The sequence below is a fragment of the Salmo salar genome, chromosome 28 (genome assembly GCF_965601325.2).
Source record: "Salmo salar chromosome 28, fSalSal1, whole genome shotgun sequence".
NCBI lineage: Eukaryota > Metazoa > Chordata > Actinopteri > Salmoniformes > Salmonidae > Salmo > Salmo salar.
In genome coordinates this window covers 5,817,153-5,843,625 of record NC_138318.1, presented here as the reverse complement: position 1 = coordinate 5,843,625, position 26,473 = coordinate 5,817,153, and the positions used below count along the sequence as shown (strand labels likewise).

The 26,473-nt window shown below is 42.4% G+C and overlaps 1 protein-coding gene and 1 non-coding gene across 2 annotated transcripts in view; both read right to left on the bottom strand.

Annotated features, from left to right (window-relative positions):
- Positions 1-26,473, bottom strand: part of LOC106589217 (ras-related protein Rab-26) — a 105,477-nt gene that overhangs the window by 60,256 nt on the left and 18,748 nt on the right. The window contains exon 3 of the mRNA XM_014178937.3: positions 935-976. Coding sequence (XP_014034412.1) covers positions 935-976 — 42 coding nt within the window. The remainder of the gene's footprint in view (positions 1-934; positions 977-26,473) is intronic.
- trnas-uga (transfer RNA serine (anticodon UGA)) lies at positions 3,618-3,693 on the bottom strand. The gene has a single exon. It is a non-coding gene; the product is annotated as a tRNA-Ser (tRNA).

The window sequence follows — 26,473 nt, the reverse complement described above, 5'->3', positions numbered from 1 at the left end:
GTAATATGATTATGCCAGACTCGGGAAGAGCTCGGCCCGTATGAAGCCCCTCCGAGTCCGAGTCGATGCCGAGTCCCCCGAGTCTCAAACGGAATTGGCCCGAACCCACCGTGTTGACTGGGTAGTTGCCTTGGTAACCAAACAAACAGACTTGCTAGTTTAGCTAACCAAACCATCAGTCTTAGCTTGCTATTATGAAAATTGAATTCAACAATGCCAGTAATGTTTTCAATTGGACTTTTGCTTCAAAAGCAGCTCAAACATAGAACATCTAAGAATTCTACAAAGGCTTCCAAACTGGCAGCAACTACAGGGTAAAACAGACCAAAAGGACAAGGCTAAATGCTCAACCATTTAAAGTTTAAGAGTTGCTGTTACTCCAATCTGACCCCTACACATTTTACATTTTAAAATCTGCCGTTCTGCCCCTGAACAAGGCAGTTAACCCACTGTTCCTAGGCCGTCATTGTAAATAAGAATTTGTTCTTAACTGACTTGCCTAGTTAAATAAAGGTAAAACATTTTTTAATGTTTTTGGCGCTCCAAAGATACAGTATGGTACTGTATTCTGTGGGGTTGATTTACAGTACCATTCAAAATACAGCAATTCTTCTTTCCCCACCCTCAACAGTTTCCCAAAATGTACCAGAATTTACAGTAAAACATTTCAGAGTATCTTACTGTTGATAATAACCAAAATTACCATATAAACTATAGTTTTCCGTTACAGTGCGGACAGACAGGCAAACGCATGCATGTACGTATGCACGTATGCACACACACACACACACACACACACACACACACACACACACACACACACACACACAAACAACCAGAAAGACACAGAGAAAGACACACACACTATTCAATAATTACATTAAAATTAAAATCAATAAAAAAGCTATAAAATCCCAAAAGCAATTTGTCTTACCTGCAGCTTGACCTTCAGCGCATCAATGTTCAACACTTTATTCTGAAAGACAAAGGACAGAAAAATAATTTGTTTTCAAACAGAAAATAATGTCTTTGGATTTTTAGGTGGTGCTATTGGCAAAACATGACAAAGATGGAAGACATTTTAATTATTGTTTAACAAAAGTGATGTTCTTATCCTCTCTTGGGTAGGGGGCAGTATTTTCACCCCCGGGTGAAAAGCGTGCCCAAAGTAAACTGCCTGTTACTCAAGCCCAGAAGCTAGGATATGCATATAATTGGTAGATATGGATAGAAAACACTCTAAAGTTTCTACAACTGTTAAAATAATGTCTGTGAGTATAACAGAACTGATATGGCAGCCGAAACCCCGAGGACAAACCATCCAGGGCAAAATAAATTGAGGTCATAGAATTTTCCAATCGTTTTTTTATGGGATACCCTTTTTATTAGGAACCTGGTTGCAGTTCCTATGGCTTCCAGTACATGTCAACAGTCTTTAGAAATTGTTCGATGTTTTTCTTTTGAGAAATGAAGAAGTAGGGCTGTTCATTGTAAGTGTCACTCCAGGTGGACTACTGTTTTGATGCGCGTGAACTGGAGCGTGCGTCACGTTGTTTTTAATCCGGTATTAGAAACAGTGTATTCCGTCTTAAATTTTATCGATTATTTACGTTTTAGGGTACCTGAGGTTGGATTAGGAACGTTGTTTGAAATGTTTGGACCAAGTTTACAGGTAACTTATTAGATACTTTGTAGGCATGTTGGGCGATTTGAAACCGGTGTATTTCTGAATCAAACGCGCCAAATAAATTGACATTTTTGGGACATAAAGAAGGACATTATCGAACAAAAGGACCATTTGTGATGTTTCTGGGACATTTTGGAGTGCCAACAGAAGAAGATCTTCAAAGGTAAGGCATGAATTATATCGCTATTTCTGACTTTTGTGGCGCACCTGCCTGGTTGAAATATGATTTTCATGTGTTTGTATGCGGGGCGCTGTCCTCAGATAATCGCATGGTTTGCTTTCGCCGTAAAGCCATTTTAAAATCTGACACAGCGGCTGGATTAACAAGAAGTTAAGCTTTATTTTGATGTATAACACATATATTTTCAAGAATGTTCAATATTTGAATTTGGTCTTTTTGAATTTCGCGCTCTGCGATTTCAACGGATGTTGGCCAGGTGGGACGCTACCGTCCCACCTGCCCATAAGAAGTTATAGCACAGTATGAAGATGGTTGCTTGGAGACAATACATTATGAAGTGAAGAATCTGTACACTTGATGTAGCGTGATTTACATGTTCAGGATTTGTAAGGCGTGTCCCCACTAGGTTGACTGTGATTGCTGCTATCAGTAGTGTATAACTGTACTGGCTGGGTAATTACATCTCATTGCTGCCTGGTTGTTACAGTGTTTCATCAACTTAGCTCTCACCCATGGCTAAGCCGTTTCAGCCAAGACAGCTGCTAAAACGCACATACATCAGCATGCATCAGGTAGCCTAGCGGTTAAGAGGTTGGCCCAGTAACCGAAAGGTTTGAATCCCCGAGCTGACTAGGTGAAAAATCTGTTGATATGCCCTTGAGCAAGGCACTTAACCCTAATTGCTCCTGTAAGTCGCTCTGGATAAGAGTGTCTGCTAAATGACTCAAATGTAAATTGCAAGCATATGCATGCAAGGGCACGCACACACGTAATATGCATGCAAGGGCATTGATGGTCACAGTCAAGGCTACCAGACTATCAAACACATTGTGACTTTAGAACTTGGTTAGCCCTGCATGGGGCAGGTTACAGTGTCCAATACACTGGAGAAAAATAAAGGTTCCCTTTCAGTTAGTCAACTTCGGTACAACATACTATGGGGAGTTGCACTCTCGCGACAGTTGAAGGATCTACAATCACCCTACATAAGGCCAATGAAATCCGTGCCTCGCTGGAAGCCCCGCATTCCACAGGTGATAAGCGTTAGGCTCAGATTCATTCCTTCAATGACTGTATTCCGCTCTTCAAATCGGTGTGAACAGGAACGAGTCATGCTACTAAAACAAAGTTGGAACACAAGACTGTCTAACGTTGCACCAACTATTAATTAATCTTATGCTACTCAAATATACACTGAACAAAAATATAAATGCAACACGCAACTGAGTTCCAGGTCATATAAGGAAATCATTCAATTGAAATAAATTCAATAGGCCCTAATCTATAGATTTCACATGACGGGAAATACAGATATGCATCTGTTTGTCACAGATACTTAAACATTTTTTGGGATGGATCAGAAAACAAGTCATTATCTGGTGTGGCCACTATTTGCCTCATGGAGCACAACACATCTACAGATAGAGTTGAACAGGCTGTTTATAGTGGCCTGTGGAATGTTGTCCCAGGCCTCTTCAATGGCTGGGTGAAGTTGCTGGATTTCGAACACGCTGTCGCACACATTGATCCAGAGCATCCCAAACATGCTCAATGGGTGACATGTCTGGTAAGTATGCAGGCCATGGAAGAACTGGGACATTTTCAGCTTCCAGGAATTGTATACATACTTGCAACATGGGGCTGTACATTATCATGCTGAAACATACATTTAAGTCATTTAGCAGATGCTCTTATCCAGAGCGACTTACAGAAGGAAATGCATACATTTCATACATTTTTTCTCTGTACTGGTCCCCTGTGGGAATCGAACCCACAACCCTGGCATTTCAAACACCATGCTCTACCAACTAAGCCACACGGGACCAAACATGAAGTAATGGCAGCAGGTATATGGCACGACAATGGGCATCTTGCCACAGTATCTCTGTGCATTCAAATTACCATCGATAAAATGCAATTGTGTTTGTTGTCCATAGCTTATGCCTGCCCATACCATAACCCCACCGCCACCATGGTGCACTCTGACATCAGCAATCCACATAACCACACGACACCATACATGCTGTCTGCCATCTGACCAGTACAGTTCAAACCGGGATTCAACCGTGAAGAGCACACTTCTCCAGCATGCCTGTTGCCATCAAAGGTGAGCATTTGCCCACTTAAGTCAATTACGATGCTGGACCTCCAGTCATGTCAAGACCCTGGTGAGGACGACGAGCAAGCTGATGAGCTTCCCTGAGATGGTTTCTGACAATTTGTGCAGGAATTCTTCGGTTGCGAAAACCCACAGTTTCATCAGCTGTCCGGGTGGCTGGTCTCAGACCATTCCGCAGCTGAAGAAGCCAGATTTGGAGGTCCTAGGCTGGCTTGGTTACACGTGGTCTGCGTTTGTGAAGCTGGTTGGATGTACTGCCAAATTCTCTAAAACGAAGTTGGAGGTGGCTTATGGTAGAGAAATTAACTTTTCACTCTCTGGCAAAAGCTCTGGTGCACATTCCTGCAGTCAGCATGCCAATTGCATGCTCCCTCAAAACTTGAGACATCTGTGTCATTGTATTGTGTGACAAAACTGCATATTTTAGAGTGGACTTTTATTGTCCCCAGCACAAGGTGCACCTGTATAATGATCATGCTCTTTAATCAGCTTCTTGATATGCCACACCTATTAGGTGGATGGATTATCTTGGTAAAGGAGAAATGCTCACTAACAGGGATGTAAACAAATTTGTGGACAACATTTTAGAGAAAGAAACTTTTTGTACAGTGAGGGAAAAAGTATTTGATCCCCTGCTGATTTTGTACATTTGCCCACTGACAAATAAATGATCAGTCTATAATTTTAATGGTAGGTTTATTTGAACAGTGAGAGACAGAATAACAACAACAAAAATCCAGAAAAACACATGTCAAAAATGTTATAAAATGATTTGCATTTTTATGAGGGAAATAAGTATTTGACCCCTCTGCAAAACATGACTTACTACTTGGTGGCAAAACCCTTGTTGGCAATTACAGAGGTCAGACGTTTCTTGTAGTTGGCCACCAGGTTTGCAACATCTCAGGAGGGATTTTGTCCCACTCCTCTTTGCAGATCTTCTCCAAGTCATTAACCTGTTGGGGCTAGGGGGCAGTATTTGCACGGCTGGATAAAAAAATTTACCTGATTTAATCTGGTTACTAATCCTACCCAGTAACTAGAATATGCATATACTTATTATATATGGATAGAAAACACCCTACATTTTCTAAAACTGTTTGAATGGTGTCTGTGAGTATAACAGAACTCATTTGGCAGGCAAAACCCTGAGACATTTTCTGACAAGAAGTGGATACCTGATGTGTTGTATTACATTTAAACCTATGCCATTGAAAAACACAGGGGCTGAGGAATATTTTGGCACTTCCTATTGCTTCCACTAGATGTCACCAGCCTTTACAAAGTGTTTTGAGTCTTCTGGAGGGAGATCTGACCGAACAAGAGCCATGGAAGATGATGGCCCATTAGACACCTGGCGCGCGAGTTCATGTTGGGTACCCTCGTTCCAATACGTTAAAAAAGAGAATGCATTCGTCCACCTTGAATATTATTCATGTTCTGGTTAAAAAAGGCCCTAATGATTTATGCTATACAACGTTTGACATGTTTGAACGAACGTAAATATATTTTTTCCCCTCGTTCATGAAGTGAAGTCCGGCGGGCTTAGATCATGTGCTAACAAGACGGAGATTTTTGGACATAAATGATGAGCTTTTTTGAACCAAACTACATTCGTTATGGACCTGTGATACCTGGAAGTGACATCTGATGAAGAGAATCAAAGGTAATGGATTATTTACATAGTATTTTCGATTTTAGATCTCCCCAACATGACGGCTGGTCTGTATCGCAACGCGTATTTTTCTGGGCGCAGTGCTCAGATTATTGCAAAGTGTGATTTCCCAGTAAGGTTATTTTTAAATCTGGCAAGTTGATTGCGTTCAAGAGATGTAAATCTATAATTCTTTAAATGACAATATAATATTTTACCAATGTTTTCTAATTTTAATTATTTAATTTGTGGTGCTGACTTGACTGCCGGTTATTGGAGGGAAACGATTTCCTCAACATCAATGCCATAGTAAAATGCTGTTTTTGGATATAAATATGAACTTGATAGAACTAAAAATGCATGCATTGTCTAACATAATGTCCTAGGAGTGTCATCTGATGGAGATTGTAAAAGGTTAGTGCATCATTTTAGCTGGTTTTATGGTTTTGGTGACCCTGTCTTTGAATTGACAAAACATTACACACAACTCTTGTAAATGTACTGTCCTAACATACTCTAAATTTATGCTTTCGCCGTAAAACCTTTTTGAAATCGTAAAACGTGGTTAGATTAAGGAGATGTTTATCTTTCAAAGGGTGTAAAATAGTTGTATGTTTGAAAAATTTGAATTTTGACATTTATTTGGATTCAAATTTGCCGCTCTTGAAATGCACCTGCTGTTGATGGAGTGCACCACGGGTGGGACGCTTGCGTCCCACCTAGCCCATAGAGGTTAAGGTTTCGAGGCTGACGTTTGGCAACTCAAACCTTCAGCTCCCCAAACCTTCAGCTCAATGCCCTGGCTGAGGGAAGGAGGTTCTCACCCAAGATTTGATGGTACATGGCCCCGTCCATCGTCCCTTTGATGCGGTGAAGTTGTCTTGTCCCCTTAGCAGAAAAACACCCCCAAAGCATAATGTTTCCACCTCCATGTTTGACGGTGGGGATGGTGTTCTTGGGGTCATAGGCAGCATTCCTCCTCCTCCAAACACGGCGAGTTGAGTTGATGCCAAAGAGCTCCATTTTGGTCTCATCTGACCACAACACTTTCACCCAGTTGTTCTCTGAATCATTCAGATGTTCATTGGCAAACTTCAGACGGGCATGGATATGTGCTTTCTTGAGCAGGGGGACCTTGCGGGCGCTGCAGGATTTCAGTACTTCACGGCGTAGTGTGTTACCAATTGTTTTCTTGGTGACTATGGTCCCAGCTGCCTTGAGATCATTGACAAGATCCTCCCGTGTAGTTCTGGGCTGATTCCTCAACGTTCTCATGATCATTGCAACTCCACGAGGTGAGACCTTGCATGGAGACCCAGGCCAAGGGAGATTGACAGTTCTTTTGTGTTTCTTCCATTTGCGAATAATCGCACCAACTGTTGTCACCTTCTCACCAAGCTGCTTGGCAATGGTCTTGTAGCCCATTCCAGCCTTGTGTAGGTCTACAATCTTGTCCCTGACATCCTTGGAGAGCTCTTTGGTCTTGGCCATGGTGGAGAGTTTGGAATCTGATTGATTGATTGCTTCTGTGGACAGGTGTCTTTTATACAGGTAACAAGCTGAGATTAGGAGCACTCCCTTTAAGAGTGTGCTCCTAATCTCAGCTCATTACCTGTATGAAAGACACCTGGGAGCCAGAAATCTTTCTGATTGAGAGGGGGTCAACTACTTATTTCCCTCATTAAAATGCAAATCAATTTATAAAATTTTTGACATGCGTTTTTCAGGATTTTTTTGTTGTTATTCTGTCTCTCACTGTTCAAATAAACCTACCATTAAAATTATAGACTGATCATTTCTTTGTCAGTGGGCAAACGTACAAAATCAGCAGGGGGATCAAATACTTTTTTCCCTCACTGTACGTATGGAAGATTTCTCTGATATTTTCTTTCAGCACAGGACCAACACTTTACATGTTGCGTTCATATTTTTGTTCAGTTAAAATAACATACATTTTTCTAAACTATTCCAATCTGTTACTTGGACTTATTGCACCCATTGCTGAAATGGTTGTTCCACTTTAGATATTTAAGGTAGTCACATATCTTAATCTTCGCAACCCTGGCAGTCATTCTGAATGTGCGTGAATAAAAAATTCTAAATGTTAGATCATGTGATTTGCAGGTCATTTATGTTTCTTCAGTGTCCCTACAATGGTTCCCCTATGGTGGGGGTTTACATAAAAGACTTTAAAAACACCAGGAAATCCGCTCAAAGTTATTTTAATTTGGGAAATCTGTTCCCAAGTATTCCCACACATAATAGAGAGATGTGTTCATATACAAATGTAAGCAAGGTTTGAAAATGATTACTTTTAGTAAAATATTCTGTCTGTTTGGGATTCTTGCGGTCAATTTGCAGTCTACAAATGATTTGTCATTATTGTTCCGGCACCCTGACCATCCACTAAAGAAACAATCAGCCCGCGGCTGAATCTAGTTGATGATTCCTGTCCTATGGCATCACTCTTGAGAACCTTATTTGGTCCCAACTTGCACCTTTATGGTTTAGAGTGTAGCAGACAGAAAGACAGATAGACAGACAGTTACACCTCAGTGGCCTGGTGTTGATGTTACTGCTCTGCTGTTAAACTGTCTCTATGTGGATATGACTGTATTACTGCTAATGACACTCTTTGGAGTATTAGCTGACGCTAGCTGTGAATGATTATTAGCCAGTCTGTCAATTTGCAGTTTGAAGGTTAACTGTAAATCAATTAGAAACAACGTGAGACAGAGAAATGCTATTACTAATTTTGTTTTGTTTGTGCGACTGACAACATGGAAACAAAGTGAGTGCATCGGCGAAAAGAAAGCTGACTGGATTCTTCTGGAATCCAATGCGGTTAGGACCTTGACGGAGGAGTGAAGAAGTAGGAAAAAGCGAGATATAGAGAGGCAGTCTGAGAGCTGGCCAATGGCATACCGGACCCAACAACAGCAGGGTTGCCACCACCAATTAGAACTTGTGTTTTCTGCACCATGAGTGAGGAGAGGAGTGTGATGGAGGGAAGAAGAGAGAGATGGAAGGGATGAGAGACAGGGATGGGCAAACACAATAAAGCGGATGGAGAATATACAGCACACTATGATGAGGTTATGTCAGAACGGTGTACTAGCTAGAACATAAGTCCTCCTGGGTGACCTTGGGTCCCTTCTGTGTGGTCCTTCTGTGGTCAAGTACAGTGTTGAAGAACACGGAAGAGGAGTAACGTCTGGTCAACTAACAAGAACTGTCTGAATGAAAGTCCAAACTGTAAAATATACTGTAGAGTAGTTTCTTTTCTAAGGACAAGCCGAACCAAAAAGATGGGAAAAGTCAAGACAAGGTTGTGACTTTCTGCTCACAAGGTGTCGGTGCAAGATGCTGCTACATGTTGAGGTGTGAGGTGTTGTTGTCTTGCTTGTTGTCGGCCTGTTGCTGTCTTGGCTTTTTGTTGTTGTTGCTCCTGTTAAAAATAAACGTTTTTTTTTTTCTTCCTTTGCAGCCTCTGTCAAAAAACTAAAGCCTGGCCGAGCAGAGAGAGGAGAGAACTATACCGAAGCATCATTCGAACCAGAGCCAGGGGAGAGAGGGGGAAAAGAGAGAGGGGGAAGAGAGAGAGAGAGAGAGAGAGAGAGAGAGACCAGCAGAGCCAGCAGATAGCTATGTCAGCATAACATTCTAAAGTCAAACAACAATCACACTCCCTCTTCTTGCCATTACAAACACACTCCCTCTCTTGCCATTACACACTCCCTCTTCTTGCCATTACAAACACACGCAATTAGATACATAAAGCCTGCCAAAACTACCACTCCTCATTGCCAATGCATTTCATACATATTGCATGGAACAGGGTGCATTGACGCAGTAGACTTGCCATATGCAACGTGCATTTGCCCCGTATAAATAGAAAACTATTAACATAAGCTCCAGTATTTTTCCAAGGGATGACACGAAATAGGCACGCCCAGGAGATCAAGCTCCGCACTATCTGCGAGTGAAATGAAATGCACATATTTTTTATAAGCTTCAAAGAAGCTAGACCAGAATGACGACTGCACTAACGCTGCCTCTCTGTTGACGCTGTGGAGAGCACGGAAGGTAGCAGTGACCTCTTCAGTAACAGCCAGTCGCTTTTTAAGTTTGGTTCGTGGAGGACGTGACAGAAAACGCCACTCGTGACGGTGTAGTTCATATTACACGCTTTATATCGACGTATCACAATAATATTGGTTATTGCACATGACTACCCTAGATTAGAGTAGTCCTAGCAATGCTGCCTGTGAGGGCCACTGACTTGAAGCCTGATGAACAATGACCGCGCCGTGGACTCAGACCATCCGAGGGTAACAGAGGGCTTTAGACAGAGTGGGTGAGTGGGAAGGCGTGTGTCATACTGGTGACTCACACACACTGGACTGAACATGGGTCCCATATTAATAAAGCCGTACAGCACGCTGTATATTCACAGATAATCAATAGTCATTCTAGACCACAGCGGGATAGAAAATAATGTGTGTGTGTGTGTGGCATGTGTGTTTTTAATGTGGGTGGGTGGGCGCGCGCGTGTGTGTGCGTGTGCGTGTGTGTGTGTGTGTGTGTGTGTGTGTGTGTGTGTGTGTGTGTGCGTGTATACATGAGCATGTGTGGTCTAAAATCTACCTGTCACACCCAGCCTAGTTACACATGGCCTTCTAGGCAGATGAGACACAGATAGGGGGACCTCTCCCTACCCCAACCCTGTTACATATTCATCCTCTTCCACCCAATGCATATTTATCAGCCTGGTGACATTATGAAACCAGGTGGCATCCCTCACAAACTGAAGGAAATTAAGGAACAGCTTCTAAGAAGTGGAAGACCAATTTCTTTCCTTCCTTGTGAGGAGGAAGAAGCTCTTATTATTAAACCTGAACCAAGACTCCTCTCGTTCCTCATGCATTCTCTCTCCTTGATCTCGCTCTCTCTCTCTCGCTCTCTCTCTTTCTCATTCTTTCTCATTTTGATGTAATGTGGAGGCCAGGACCTATCTTCTTTAATCTTATCGCGCTGTGTCGTTCCCACTCTTTCTTGCTCTCTCTCTCTTTCTCTCTCTCGTTCTCTCTCTCTCTGCCATTCTCTCTCTCATCTCTTATTCTCTCACTCTCATTCTATCGCGCTCCTCTTTTTCTCTCTCCAATCTGTCATTAGTATTAGTGATGGAGATTGTTGCGCTGTTATTTGTCTCAAATTCAGTGAGACTTCTGTCCCTGGCAGCATCCCACAATGCATGTGTATCCTGACAGTCGGATGCCTCTGCATTCCTCAGTAGTGTGTGAGAGCACCTGTTGTCCCTAGTCAAAACATCTGATAGGATTAGTGATTTTTCCAATAGAATCCTATAGGATTTTTTTTCACCTCTATCAGAATCCAATCGGAATGCTATTGGGCTACTTTTTACCTTATATCAAAAGTAATCCTATTGGATCCTATAGGATTCTCGCAACCCTATAGGATTTGGTGTAAAATGTATCAGAATCCTATTGGAATCCTTTTGGACTACGTTTTTCAAAAGTAATCATATTGGAGCCTATACAGTGCATTCAGAAGACCCCTTGACTTTTTCCACATTTTGTTAAGTTACAGCCTGATTCAAAATTGATTAAATACATTTTTTCCATCATCAATCTACACACAATACCCCATTATGACAAAGCATAAACAGTTTTTTTTTAAATTTTTGGCACATTTATTAAAAATAAAAAACTGAAATACCTTATCAAGGGAGGTCTGAATACATTTCGAATGCACTGTTGGTTTTGTAGGATTTTTAGAGCGTTATTCTTTTATTAACCCATTAAATTTGTGTCATTTGGTCCAGTACAATACAACACCATTAAAGGGATAGTTCAACCAAATTACAAAATTACATATTGGTTTCCTTACTCTGTAAGCAGTCTATGGACAAGGTATGACTGCAATCCATGCTTTGGTTTAATTTGCCTGGCACTGTTTTCACATGCTAACGTTTTAGTATTTGTGGCACAAAACCCATTTAAGTCATGGGACCGATATTACCATTTTTCGCATATAATGTTCAAAACATCTATAAGTGTATTCGTTGAGCTTTTACAATCAATTTTAGATACTTCTGGAAGATTTGGACATGATGCCGGAAAAATGTAAATATTGGACCCATGACTTTGTGGGTTTGTGCCACAAATGCTAAAACGTTACAATGTTAGAACCCAAAAGAAAATCCCATCAGATTTTGGAACCAGTCCCAATGGACTCTTATATGATTGTATCCCATAGGATTGTATCCTTATCCTATAGGATACAATCCTACAGGATAGGCTCCAAAATCTGATGGGATTTTATAGTTTTTTTGGACTATGGGTGTTTATTGATGCCTGTGAATTGATCATTACACGCAAACACGCAAACACACACACACACACACACACACACACACACACACACACACACACACACACACACACACACACACACACACACACACACACACTACATACATACATACATACATACATACATACATACATACATACATACATACATACATACATACATACATACATACATACATACATAAAACCAACATCAAAGCACTGGCATAAACTACCAAACCCTCAACACAGTGCCAGGTGGGTCCTAATTAATATTCATCATGAGGCCAGCTACATAGAGCAAGCTGTCAATCAAACTCCATACACACTCCAGACCAACACTCCTATGAATATGTACGAACCCCCGAGGAGTACCTTTTGCCAGAACTCCTCACCAATTGAATACTTACAGATTTGGATGATGTGAGGTATAGATGAATACCAGCATTTCCACTGTAGCATAATCAGCGTTATTCTGTGAGTTGGGTAGACTTCAGAAGGACAAGAAATGTTGCTAATGTGTGAATGTTTGTTCATTTAACAAACTTTGCTCACAGTGAGCTGAATGATAAAAATGTGTTGAGTCGAATTACAAATTCATGTTTGACTTTGGAAGGCAACACTGTATGTTGGTCCAGCTATATACCAAAATGTTGAGCAAACTCACAATCCTATTGCAGGTGGTTGGGAAAAGGGAAATGGGTTACCCAGTCATTTGCACAACTGAATGCATTCAACCGAAATATGTCTTCCACATTTAACCCAACCCCTCTGAATCAGAGCGGTGCGGGGGGGCTGCCTTAATCGACTACATCACTGCCCTGGCAGTCCAAAAATAATTACACATCAATTTGCAAGCCAGCATAATGTGACTTGCAGGCTTGATGTGGCCTGTAAACCAGTAGTTTCAGACCACTGTGTTAGGGTGCAACTAGGCCCTCAAAGAAAGGCCTTATGATATACAGTACAGTACGTAATGTACTTTCTTAAAGAGTTTTTTTGTGCAAACTCATACTCCTATTGCAGCTGGTTGCCTTAGATAAAGAAAAATAAAGGGTGTGCAAAGGAGAACAACAGATATGAAACCATAGAAATAGAATCAGTAGAACGGACATCCCTATTCAAGTCAATGGGTCTGTGATGGGTGGACGGCAGACAATATTTAGTGTAACCATGAGGGTGTAGTTAAATTGCTGTGATCTAAGGTGCTTTTCCAATTCTAAGTATTCTTTTTCCATGGAAGCAACCCCCATGCTGTGAGGTTCAAGTAAAACTCTAATGTTCTGACACTGAAATTACAACACTGTAAAACTCTATTATAGGGTGCAGTCATTTGCATAAATCACCTAGATTGCCTTCAAGCAGGCATTAGCCAGACATAATTAAATAACGAACACTTTGGGTAATTACTACTGGCCAGACAGGGCTGATTGTATTAGCACTCAATGTTGCTGAGCTGGGAGAGAAAATTAAGTTGTAAAATATTGAGGACATTCCTGACATCTCATCTACAGTATACACACAAACACAATTTGTATTCTATAAAGTTTAATCCACCATGCAGCAACTGCACAGTATATCTATCTGAAATCTCTCCTATGCATCCTGCACCACTATGGACACGGTCCATAAGCCCTGAGTCCAGTAAAGACCCGACTTATCCTGGCTTTGTCTCCCTCTGTGCCTCTCTTCTTCTTCGCTCGCTTCACACTGGTCTGACCGCCCCTTTTATCTGTGATGCTCCATTTGTCTCTTCTGTCTTTTAATCTGCTCCTGCCCTTTCTCTCTTTCTTTCTATTGCTCTCTCTGTCTCGCTGTATATGTGCTAGCTGGATGCAGTAGCGGCAGTTGGCCTCTGACGGCTTTCGCCGTAGTGGTGAGTTAAATGAAGGAGCATGGCAGCAGGACTGACGTTCTCTCTTAGTGCCGCTCAGCCCCAGATGCTGCATGCTCCATTAACAAACCTTAGCAGAATGCATAAACACATATTTAACCTCTGACTAGAGAGCAACATCCTAAATCAAACTCAAGCACAATCACCAAGTACTACTGTGTGCTGCGGAGCATAACAACAGGATCATGATGAACCAGACCAGGCCCAGGTTAGCCCAGGACAAGGAGGGCCAACAGGCCAGCAACAAAAGCCATCTGGAAGTGGACTGCACTGGAGAGAATAAGTCGAGAAGAGAAGGAGAGGAGGGAATGAGAGGAGAGAAGGAATGGATGTGAGGGAGTACTACAAATGTGCAGACACAATTACACACATTCAAAAAATGCAACATGTTCTACCTGCATCCATGCCATCACAAGATTACCATCCATAATCACAAGAAGATAGACTCCCCATAATAACCATTGTCCAGTACAAAACCTTGAAAATATTACTATAACATTACAGTATTCCACCACCGATCAATAGCTCCCCCAGTCTCCTATATACTGTAATGGATGGGCCCCTCCAGAGCAGAAAATCCTTTCCCTCATTCTTCCTCTTCACCTGCTTCATGCATTAATCAGAGTGGGGCCTAAGGCCGAACCTCACAGGATAATAAAACCAGGAAGTGACAAAAAGTCAGAGGTTAAAGGTCAGTGGGGCTGTGCTGGGGTGACCTCTGAGGTCACCATGGTGATGATAGTGGTCACTGGCTCAGTGATTATATGCAGACCTATTACTGTTTATGACCAAGAAGGGTCACTGTCCCTTTGGACCTTCATCAAAATGAAAGAGATTGGAAGAACTGGTCTCTCTTGCTGAATAGATTTTCTGTCATGGAGACAACCTGTATAAATAAAGGACACATAAAAGAAAAGGTGAAAGTGATGGGGGAGAATACAAATATTGAAGGGAGAGAGAAAAAGGCATCGGAATATTGAAACGTAATAAAATGGTGGTTTAGTTACCAGATGAACCATTTCAATGACTTTACAGTCCATCATCCAGATTGTATTTATTTATTTTATTTTATTTAACCTTTATTTAACTAGACAAGTCAGTTAAAAAAAAAAAAATCTTATTTACAATGATGGCCTACCAAAAGGCAAAAGGCTTCCTAAAACAGACATCGCTACAGTTATAGTAACACAAGAGACAGCTCCATCCAAGCTGTTTACAGTTAGAAATGTAATTCCAGATTAGGAAACACAGAAGAGGCTCATCTGTCCTGTAGGCTATTCAGCTTGCTGGATTTTGGTGTCAATTACCACTAACATTGATTGACGTGACTTTTACCATGGTATTAGTCTAGTCCGAGACAGAATCGCTGATTTTCAGTTTTTCCAAAGTAGATCAGAAGTGTGAAAAAAAGGAGTGTGTGTGTGTGTGTGTGTGTGTGTGTGTGTGTGTGTGTGTGTGTGTGTGTGGTGTGTGTGTGTGTGTGTGTGTGTGTGTGTGTGTGTGTGTGTGTGTGGTGTGTGAGTGAGGTGAGTGAGTGAGTGAGTGAGTGAGTGAGTGAGTGAGTGAGTGAGTGAGTGAGTGAGTGAGTGAGTGAGTGAGTGAGTGAGTGAGTGAGTGAGTGAGTGAGTGAGTGAGTGAGTGAGAACCTTACATGTGCTGTAGTAGATCAGTGACACTTGCTCTACTCAATTTCATCGGGGTGAAGTTGGCAGGTAAGATTTGTTAGGCGATCGATTAACGAGCTGGCTGCATAGTGCCTGCTCCTCTCACAGAGAAAAAGATGCAGCGACCCCTCTCTCTCCCCTCCTCCAAGGCACGATTAATCAGCCATGATCACGTTATAATATCAACTAATCATCACAGGCCACGGCAGCCTGAGCTGTCCTCGTCATTTCGACCTAGCCGCATTCAGATGAACATGAATTTCAGACCAGATATTCAGACCGATTTAGCAACTCTTGGACAGTTCTTACACCTTCTTCCTCCATGCAGTTCGTACACCTGTCTGAGGCAGCCAGTCCCTACCCCTGAGCCCTCTTCATTGGTAATAAAGGCCTAATGAAGCCTCATGTGCATTCACAGTGGACCGTGTCCGAATACCCATACCAGCGTACTACATACTTAAACTGCATACTATGTACTCAGCATCGTGACATACTATTTAGCACGTACTGTTTGGTAAATAGTAGGTGGGGGTGGAGCCGAGTGCTGGTGGATTTTTCCACATTCAACAGACTGATAATAGCTCATTTCCAATTCGATGAATTTCTCTAAACTCTGAATAGAATAGGAATGGAGTTATAGGCCTACTCAGGCTGGTTATAGGCAGACTATCACATTGGACCTATACCGTAGTAGACCATATAGCCCATCTATCCTATTTAAAAAAGAACAGATCATTTGGTTCCATTTCAACATAATTATTAGTGTAACCAAAGTGCTGTAACATATATACATTTTTGAAAATTGCCTAGCACACACACCAAAACTTTTCAAATATTCAAATCAAAATGCTATGGATAGAAAAACGTGGACAGTCGGTTGCGTAACAAATTCAGAACCGCTGGTGTCACAAGCGTCGAAAGGGACAGACCAAGGCGCAGCGTGTTGAGTGCTCATCTTCTTTATTTTATTTAAAGAGAACACTTAAACAAAATAAACAAACGACAGTTCCGTGAGGTAACATAGACTATACGAAAAACAACCACCCACAACCCACAGGAAAAAACGGGCTGCCTAAGTATGGCTTCCAATCAGAGACAACGAAAGACACCTGCCTCTGATTGGAAACCATACTCGGCCACACATAGAAAATGAACATAGAAAATGAAAACTAGAACAAATCCCCATGAAATAAACCAACCCCAAAACACACAGAAACAACACCCCCTGCCACGCCCTGACCATACTACAATGACAAATGACCCCTTATACTGGTCAGGACGTGACAGCTGGACAGCAACATAATAAACTAAAGCACTGATCATTGGGAATGAGATAAGATTGACTGCTAAGGCTTGATCCATAAATGAAATCATGAAATAGGTAGCCTAGCCTACAAAAATAAAAAATAAATCCATATCTTCAAATCAAAAGGCCTGATTAACATGACATCAATAACGCAGCCACATCCCAGTCCCCGGGACAGACACATTCAGAAATCAAAAGATGGCTTAGTGTTTAGCTTAAAAGCTCTGACGAAGGCCAAGTGAACAAGAAACACTTTTCAATGAGAAAACAGAAATCCACTTTGGGTAAAAATAAATTTTAAAAACTTCCCAAATAAGTAGCCTTGTTTTGTTGTTTGGCTACTTGAAGAGAACTAGGGCCTATCACTCACATCCCACCTCTTCCAATGCATTGTGGGAAAGTGCGCATCGAATTCTACTAGATGTATAACAAAAATGAGTATAACATCCTGGCATTTAAAGCATACTAGATTTGAGAAAATTCACATACTATAAAACATATTTTCGCATACTCAAATGGCCTAATATTTAGGACACAAGTATGGATATTCGGACACGGCCAGTGTTTAGCCTCAGCTTATCATATCCACCCAGGACAACACACTCACCTGACTCTACAAACAGAGATGGGAGATGGAGGGGGTTCATAAACAAAGTGTCCTGTCAGATAAGAGGGGAGTGTGTGTGTGTATCTGTGTAACTGGGGGCGAGACAAACAGACAGGCTCAGTGGGTATGTTGTTGTTTTTAGTGCTTATGGCAACCTGCTGGTGACCAAACGCTCCTAGCGGCATCCTCAGGTGGCAAGGGGGCTTGTTTGAGACCGTTGAATGTGTGACACATCGGTGGCAGGAGGTGGCAAACATACACACGCTGTATGACTTCAGGGCAACAACATGGGGGTATAGAAATGCCACTTCTCCCGGAAGTGTCCGGGACCTGATGCCAGGCTGTGCCAGGCAGGCTGTGTCTGAGTCACATTTTCATGTGACTCAGAGGGCTTGACACACTCTTAACTGTCATGTTGCCTCACCCACACGCTAGGCTGATCACTTTGAGTCACTGGGACTCACTGACTGGCCTTGTTGACGCCAATTATGACAAGTATATAAACTTCTAAAACAAAGTTTTGTTGTTTTGGCAACAAAATGGGTAAACAAACGTCTTAAACATGTCCTTCCTCCTCCGGTTCGACCATCCTCTTCCGGTTCAACCATCCTCCCCCGGGGACATTGTACTCCCAGAGACACATCACCTGCCTTATGGCGAGAAGTGGCTTGTGACCTGATGTGCTTTTCGAAAGCTTTCCTTTGAACAGAGCATGTGCCAGGTGGCGATGTCTTTCTATCGTGCCAACCTGCATACTAACCACCCCACAAAGACCCCGGCCGGAGCATTCCTGGACCCTAGGGAAGGGCGACGCACCTCACCCCACAGATCTAAGCTTTAAACGCCAGGCTCCTCATCCAGATGTCTCCTCTAAACTATTATTCCCTTTAGGATGGCTCATCCTGCCTAACAGAGATTGGTAAGGCTTAAAATGACAGCCCTCTTTCAGTCTGGTATTTACCTGGTATTTTAAGAGATTTGGATTGGAATTGGATTTAACGATCGTTATCTCTCCCTTGCTCTGACAGAGCACAAGCTGCTGCACCGAAACATAAGCTGCAAGCATCTTGGGAGAAACACGAGGAAAAGAAAAGGTTTCTTATGCAGGCGAATGTAGCTCCAATCACAGATAACAATTGGCATCTCACCACACAGAAGGACCAGCCAGCTAGCCAAGCAACAAGGTGTAGTACACATAGAAATATAATTCAATGGATTCTATTTCTATGGTAGTACACCTAACGTGCATACAGCACATAACAGCTAGGACAAGTAGAGCCATTGTCAAGGTAACGCAGCCATAACAACAGTCTCCGCTGCTTCAGGTGTGTGTGTCATCACAGCCCATTGAGTCACCACTCCCAGGCCTGTCCTATAGTCCTATATAACAGGGTTTGTTAAACTATTCCTGTATAGAATTAACTTAGTATCACCTGTAAAGTACAGGCAAAGTGGTTCTGTAGCAGGGTTTCCCAAACTCGGTTCTGGGTGTGCTACAGGAATACATTAGCACACCTTTAAACAGGAGCAGAGCAGATCAGAAGAATAATAAATATGGAAAGGGGGAAAGTTGAATAGTAATGAATGCTTACGCAAACATAGTGAAACCTTGGTCTTGATAATCTGCAGGTTCTGGCGTTTTCCCTATTGTGATCTGGGAGTGTGTTTTACTCACACATCTCAGGCTTCCAAAGCTCCCCCACATGTGTGAAGCTTGAGAACAACTCACCTATTTTTATGTGAAATGAACATTGACAAACCCTCCGTGTGTAGAAAATGAGTAGCCTTTGTTTGAGAATGCATAATCAAGTCTAGTCTGTAGCTATGTGTCTGCAATTATGTTGTTTACAGCTCTCAACTCTCTCAAAAGAGTTGGCAAGACAACACACACAGATCTGAGACCAGGCTACAGAACAATGCATCTGCAGAATGAACAGTCCGTCCGTCTTCACACTGAGGTAACTCAGACAGACAGGCAGGCAGGCAGTTAGGCAGGCAGGCAGGCGGGCGGACGGACGGACAGGCAGTTAGGCGGGTGGACGGGCGGACGGACGGACAGACAGACAGACTGCCGTAGCAGAGGTCTAATAAAGATAAGACTGACTATAAGCCCTGGACGGACGGTCACTCCTCTGTTCCTGGATCTTTAATTGTGTACTCTCTGTTTGTCTGGCCGATAAGGGAAAAGGCCACACTGGTTTGGCGTTAGCATTAACACAAGGCTAAGCTGACAGGCTGCACCACCAGGGAAGGAACAATTCAATACCGTGTCAAGAAAAAAGGGCATATGCAACATGAACTAGGGACATTTGGTCTCATGTTAGATTCAAAGGAAGATATTGACCAAGGAAAAACCAAGCAAAAACCAAGTGCCAAGGACAACTGCGCTGAGTGTACAAAACATTACCATCTTTCCATGACAAAGACTGACCAGGTAAATCCTGGTGAAAGTTATGATTCCTTATTCATGTCACTTGTTAAATCCATTTCAATCAGTGTAGATGAAGGAGAGGAGACAGGTTAAAGAATACTTTTTAAGCCTTGAGAAAATTGAGACATGGATTGTGTATGTGTGCCATTCAGAGGATGAATGGGCAAGACAAAATATGTATGTGCCTTTGAACGGTTTATGCTAGTAGGTGCCAGGAGCACCAGTTTGAGTGTGTCAAGAACGGCAACGCTGTTGGGTTTTTCACGCTCAACAGTTTCCTGTGTGTATCAAGAATGCTCCACCACCCAAAGGTCATCCAGCCAACTTGACACAACTGTGGGAAGCATTGGTGTCAACATGGGTGTAATGTGTATGATATGTAGGAGACGTCTCCGATTGTCTGAAGCCAATCTATGTTTGACTAAACCTGTTTGATCAGGATGAACTAGTTTGGGTAAAATGTTTTCAAGATGTTTGGCTAGAACCTTGGCAATTTCATGTCACTGTTAATGAGGTTGAGAGGTCAATGACTTGAACAGAGAGTTCAAGTCTTTACCTTTTTTATGTAACAGAGAAATAGAATTCCCGTGGGATGCCATCCCATCCAGGGGATTTACCTCGGTTCATATCTTCCAATGCATCACCATGCAGTTCATTGAGTGTTATAGGTTATAGGTCACCTGTGCATCATAGGAGGAGATTTGCAGTAGATTCAAGCTCTCAAAAAAGGGTCTCATGCTGCCTGAGGTATTTTGTACTTCAGAACGGTATAACTTTTTGTTGAAATGTTTAAACGAGCTTCACGTGGAATGCTTTTCCAACAGTCTTGAAGAAGTTCCCACATATGCTGAGCACTTGTGGCTGCTTTTCTTTCACTCTGCTGTCCAACTCATCCCAACCATCTCAATTGGGTTGAGGTCTGGTGATTGTGGAGGCCAGGTCATCTGATGCAGCACCCCCATCGCTCTGCTTCTTGGTCAAACCGTCTCAATTTGGTTGAGGTCGGGGGATTGTGAAGGCCAGGTCATCTGATACAGTACTCCATCACTCTCCTTCTTGGTCAAATAGTCCTTACACAGCCTGGTGGTGTCCCACTAAGCCCAAACCAGATGGGATGGCTTATTACTGCAGAATGCTGTGGTAGCCATGCTAGTTAAGTGTGCCTTGAATTAAAAAAAAATCACAAACAGTGTCACCAGCAAAGCACCCCCATACCATAACACCTCCTTCATGCTTTTCGGTGGGAAATACACATGCGGAGATCATCCGCTCACCCACACCGCGTCTCACAAAGACACGGCGGTTGGAACCAAAACTTTCTCATTTGGACTCCAGACCAAAGGACAAATTTCCACCGGTCAAATGTCCATTGCTCGTGTTTCTTGGCCCAAGCAAGTCTCTTCTTCTTACAGGTGTCCTTTAGTTGTGGTTTCTTTGCAGCAATTCGACCACGAAGGCCTGATTCACATAGTCTCCTCTGAACAGTTGATGTTGAGATGTGTCTGTTACTTGAACTCTGTGAAGCATTTATTTGGCCTGCAATTTCTGAGGCTGGTAACTCTAATGAACTTATCCTCTGCAGCAGAGGTAACTCTGGGTCTTCCATTCCTGTGGTGGTCCTCATGAGAGTCAGCTTCATCATAGCGCTTGATGGTTTTTGCGACTGCACCTGAAAAAACTTTTTCCGTATTAACTGACCTTCATGTCTTAAAGTAATGATGGATTTTCATTTCACTTTGCTTATTTGAGCTGTTCTTGCCATAATATGGACTTGGTCTATTACCAAATAGGGCTGTATACCACCCCTACCACCTCATACCCCTCTTCTGTATACTACCCCTACCTTGTCACAACACAACTGATTGGCTCAAACACATTAAGAAGGAAAGATATTCCACAAATTATCTTTTAAGAAGGCACACCTGTTAATTAAAATGCATTCCAGGTGACTACCTCATGAAGCTGGTTGAGAGAATGCCAAGAGTGTGCAAAGCTGTCATCAAGACTGCAAGACTGACTAAAGAATCTCAAATGTAAAATATAATTTGTTAACACTTTTTTGGCTTCTACATGATTCCATATGTGTTATTTCATAGTTTTGATGTCTTCACTATTATTCTACAATGTAGAAAATAGTAAAAATAAATAAAAACCATTGAATGAGTAGGTCTTCTAAAACTTTTGACCGGTAGTGTGGCTGACTTGTGTCACGTCCTGACCAGCAGAGGGCGTAATTGTATTAGTTTTGGTCAGGACGTGGCAGAGTTTTGTGTCATGTGTTAGTTACGTGGGTTGTTGGACTCCCAATTGAAGGCAGGTGTGTTGAGTTGCCTTTGATTGGGAGTCCTATATAGTAGTGTGTGTTTTTCTTTGTGGTTGTGGGTAGTTGTTTTTGCACTGCGTTTGTTAGCCTGCAAAACTGTTCTTGTCATTGTGGTTGCACCTGACAGGACTGTGTTGGCTGTCAGTTTTTCCCTTGTTTTGTGTAGTTGTAAAGTGTTCGTTTGATTAAATATGACGAACCCTAACTCCGCCGCATTTTGGTCCATTCCTGATGACAGACCTTACAACTTGCTTAAACAAATGTGGTGTCTACTGACAATTGTGATGTACAAATTATGGAATAAGGGGATGACAAGCGGATAAGATGCAATCCGAAATGTCAATTAAGAAATTCATTAGCGGGCTAGGACGTAGTCAATATACCTATTTGTTCAGCGACATAACTCAGAACATGGGCCGTTCTTACAGTGTTCTCCCAGTACACCAAGTCAGAACCGTAGGATAAGTAAAGGGGGCATATAAGCAGACAATGAAAGCTCCTACAATATTCGATGATTACATTTCTCTAAAACAGGCTATAGGCTACATGTGCACCACCAAGTCAGAACAGTAGGCAAAATTAAGAGGGGAAAATAGACCAAATTATTAGGGTGAGGCACATGGGCTGCTAACAGCTTACTACACAACATTCACTAAGTATTACTTTCTTAGCTATAGTATACATATCTCTCTGGCATATTACATCATTTAGGCAGCAGAATACAAGACATTTCTGGACTCACCTTGTTGTGCTATGCTCACTTGAACAGGAAGGTGGCGCGGCTGTCCTTCGTGGCCAAATTTTGTCATCAAACTTTATCATCAAAGTCTAGCATTCTCTGGATTTATGGTGCTTTCAAGACAAATGGGAACTCGGAAAAAAACAAGATAAAATCATGATGACGTCAGTGATCTTCAGGTCGTAGCTCTAGAAAGAGGCCCGAGTTCCTGACTTACAATTCCGACTTCCAAAACGTATTTTCCCAATCGGAGTTAGTTTTTTCCCGAGTTCCCAGTTGTCTTGAACTCACTGAAGTCAGATTTCCCAGTTCCTGTTAACAGTTTTTTGACACCATGGCCAATGTTGAAGTTTTATCATTTTAAGCTTGGAAAAGAGACCCTTAAAGCCAGACTTGGAACCACACAGCCACTCCACTGAATAGCAGGCTAGTGATTGCTTTGTCATGCTTGCAGTTAGCCAGTAATTCATTCCAAACCACTCATTGTTGAATTTGCGATTTCCAACTTGTTGTGTAATGTTTATGTCCAATGGCCGATGAGAACCGATACATTTTATCTATAATTTCTATTCATTATTTCTCTTCTTACGACAAGGACTAAAAAGCATTTGCCAATAGATTGTCGGCTTGATTCATGATGATGACTGCTAGCTTGCTAGCTAAGATTTTGAAAGTATGATGTTGACATGATCAGTCCAATCAAAGCTACTGTAGATATAATGTGATTTGAGGTAATGTTATCTGTGGCCAATGACCTTGAGCCTTCTTGGATTGGCACTTCTAATGTAACTCTATGGCAGCACCCAAGGGGCTTGAATTTTTTAGCTCTACCCTTAGATTTGGCGATGCTGTAGTGTCCCCATGAGTGACAGAACACCTAGCCAATCACGACGCAACTAGAGAACATTACCAACCCCTAGACTCTGTATTTTCCGCTGGCTGCCCCACCACCACAGAAAGCACTGAGCTAGGCTTAAACACCTGCATTTTGGAGTTGCCTTACTCAAGAAAACAAAAAAAGACCATGTTCGTATGTGGCTTTATTAACTCAATGATTTAAAAAAAATAGTTTTACATTGTTTGCAAACTGATATGTGACACGTATTAATGCCATAATAACATGCAAAACAGGCGAAATATGGGGCTCTGCCCCACCTTCCCTGAATGACAGGTCGCCACTGATTGTTTCTAATGAACCTTTTAATGGCATCCCACAGGAATCTATTAGAATTCACAGACTCTTTGTTGAGGAGGATAAATTCATGTAAATCAGACCTGAATTGATTACAGAAATCAACATTTTTTAAGAGAGTGAGATTAAATCTCCACCTTTAGGCACGTTTTAGAGAATTGGTTACAGATCATTTGCATATGTTTTTGTGATGACCAGACATAGACATTCACTACATATTTTATTTAACCTTTATTTAACTAGGCAAGTCAGTTAAGAACAAATTCTTATTTTCAGTGACGGCCTAGGAACCGTGGGTTAACTGCCTTGTTCAGGGGCAGAACGACAGTTGGAAGCACAGAATCATCTAGAATGTCATTGTATACTGTAGCATTAAGAATTCCCTTCACTGGAAATAAGGTGCCTAGCCCGAACCATGAAAAACAGCCCCAGACAATTATTCCTCCTCCACCAAACTTTACAGTTGCCACTATACATTCGGGCAGGTAGCGTTCTCCTTGCATCCGCCAAACCCAGATTCATCCGTCGGACTGCCAGATTGTGAAGCGTGATTCATCAATGCAGAAAATGCGTTTCCACTGCTCCAGAGTCCAATTTTAATTTTACATTTTTATTTGACCTTTATTTATTTAACTAGGCAAGTCAGTTAAGAACAAATTCTTATTTACAATGACGGCCTACTCCGGCCAAACCCTAACCTGGACGACGCTGGGTCAATTGTGTGCCGCCCTATGGGACTCCCAATCACAGCCGGTTGTGATACAGCCTGGAATCGAACCAGGGTCTGTAGTGAAGCCTCTAGCACTGAGATGCAGTGCCTTAGACCACTGCGCCACTCAGGAGCCCAATGGCAGTGAGCTTTACACCACTCCAGCCAAAGCTTGGCATTGCGTATGGTGATCTTAGGTTTGTGTGCGGCTGCTCGTCCCTTGAAACCCATTTCATGAAGCTCCCGACGAACAGTTATTGTGCTAATGTTGCTTTCAGAGGCAGTTTGGAACTCTGTAGTGGGTGTTGCAAACGAGGACAGACGTTTTTTTACACACTAGGTGCTTCAGCACTCGGCAGTCCCATTCTGTGAGCTTGTGTGGCCTACCACTACACGGCTGAGCTGTTGTTGAAAGGCACTGACCTGTGTGCAAAGGTACAAAAAAAAAAAATAAAAAAATACAGTAGGGGAAGAGGTAGTTGTATGGGTTAAATTATAGATGGGATATGTACAGGTGCAGTGATCTGTGAGCTGCTCTGACAGCTGGTGCTTAAAGCTAGTGAGGGAGATAAGTGTTTCCAGTTTCAGAGATTTTTGTAGTTCGTTCCAGTCATTGGCAGCAGAGAACTGGAAGGAGAGACGGCCAAAGGAGAAATTGGCTTTGGGGGTGACCAGAGAGATATACCTGCTGGAGCGCGTGCTACAGGTGGGTGCTGCTATGGTGACCAGTGAGCGGAGATAAGGGGGGACTTTACCTAGCAGGGTCTTGTAGATGACCTGGAGCCAGTGGGTTTGGCGACGAGTATGAAGCGAGGGCCAGCCAACGAGAGTGTACAGGTCGCAGTGGTGGGTAGTATATGGGGCTTTGGTGACAAAACGGATGACACTGTGATAGACTGCATCCAGTTTATTGAGTAGGGTATTGGAGGCTATTTTGTAAATGACATCGCCGAAGTCGAGGATCGGTAGTATGGTCAGTTTTACAAGGGTATGTTTGGCAGCATGAGTGAAGGATGCTTTGTTGCGAAATAGGAAGCCAACTCTATATTTAACTTTGGATTGGAGATGTTTGATGTGAGTCTGGAAGAAGAGTTTACAGTCTAACCAGACACCTAGGTATTTGTAGTTGTCCACATATTCTAAGTCAGAACCGTCCAGAGTACGGGCGGGCAGGTGCAGTCAGCGATCGGTTGAAGAGCATGCATTTAGTTTTACTTGTATTTAAGAGCAGTTGGAGGCCACGGAAGGAGAGTTGTATGGCATTGAAGCTCGTCTGGAGGGTTTTTAACACAGTGTCCAAAGAAGGGCCAGAAGTATACAGAATGGTGTCGTCTGCGTAGAGGTGGATCAGAGACTCACTAGCAGCAAGAGCGACATCATTGATGTATACAGAGAAAAGAGTTGGCCCGAGAATTGAACCCTGTGGCACCCCCATAGAGACTACCAGAGGCCCGGACAACAGGCCATCCAATTTGACACATTGAGCTCGATCAGAGAAGTACTTGGTGAACCAGGCGAGGCAATCATTTGAGAAACCATGGCTATTGAGTCTGCCGATGAGGATGTGGTGATTGACAGAGTCGAAAGCCTTGG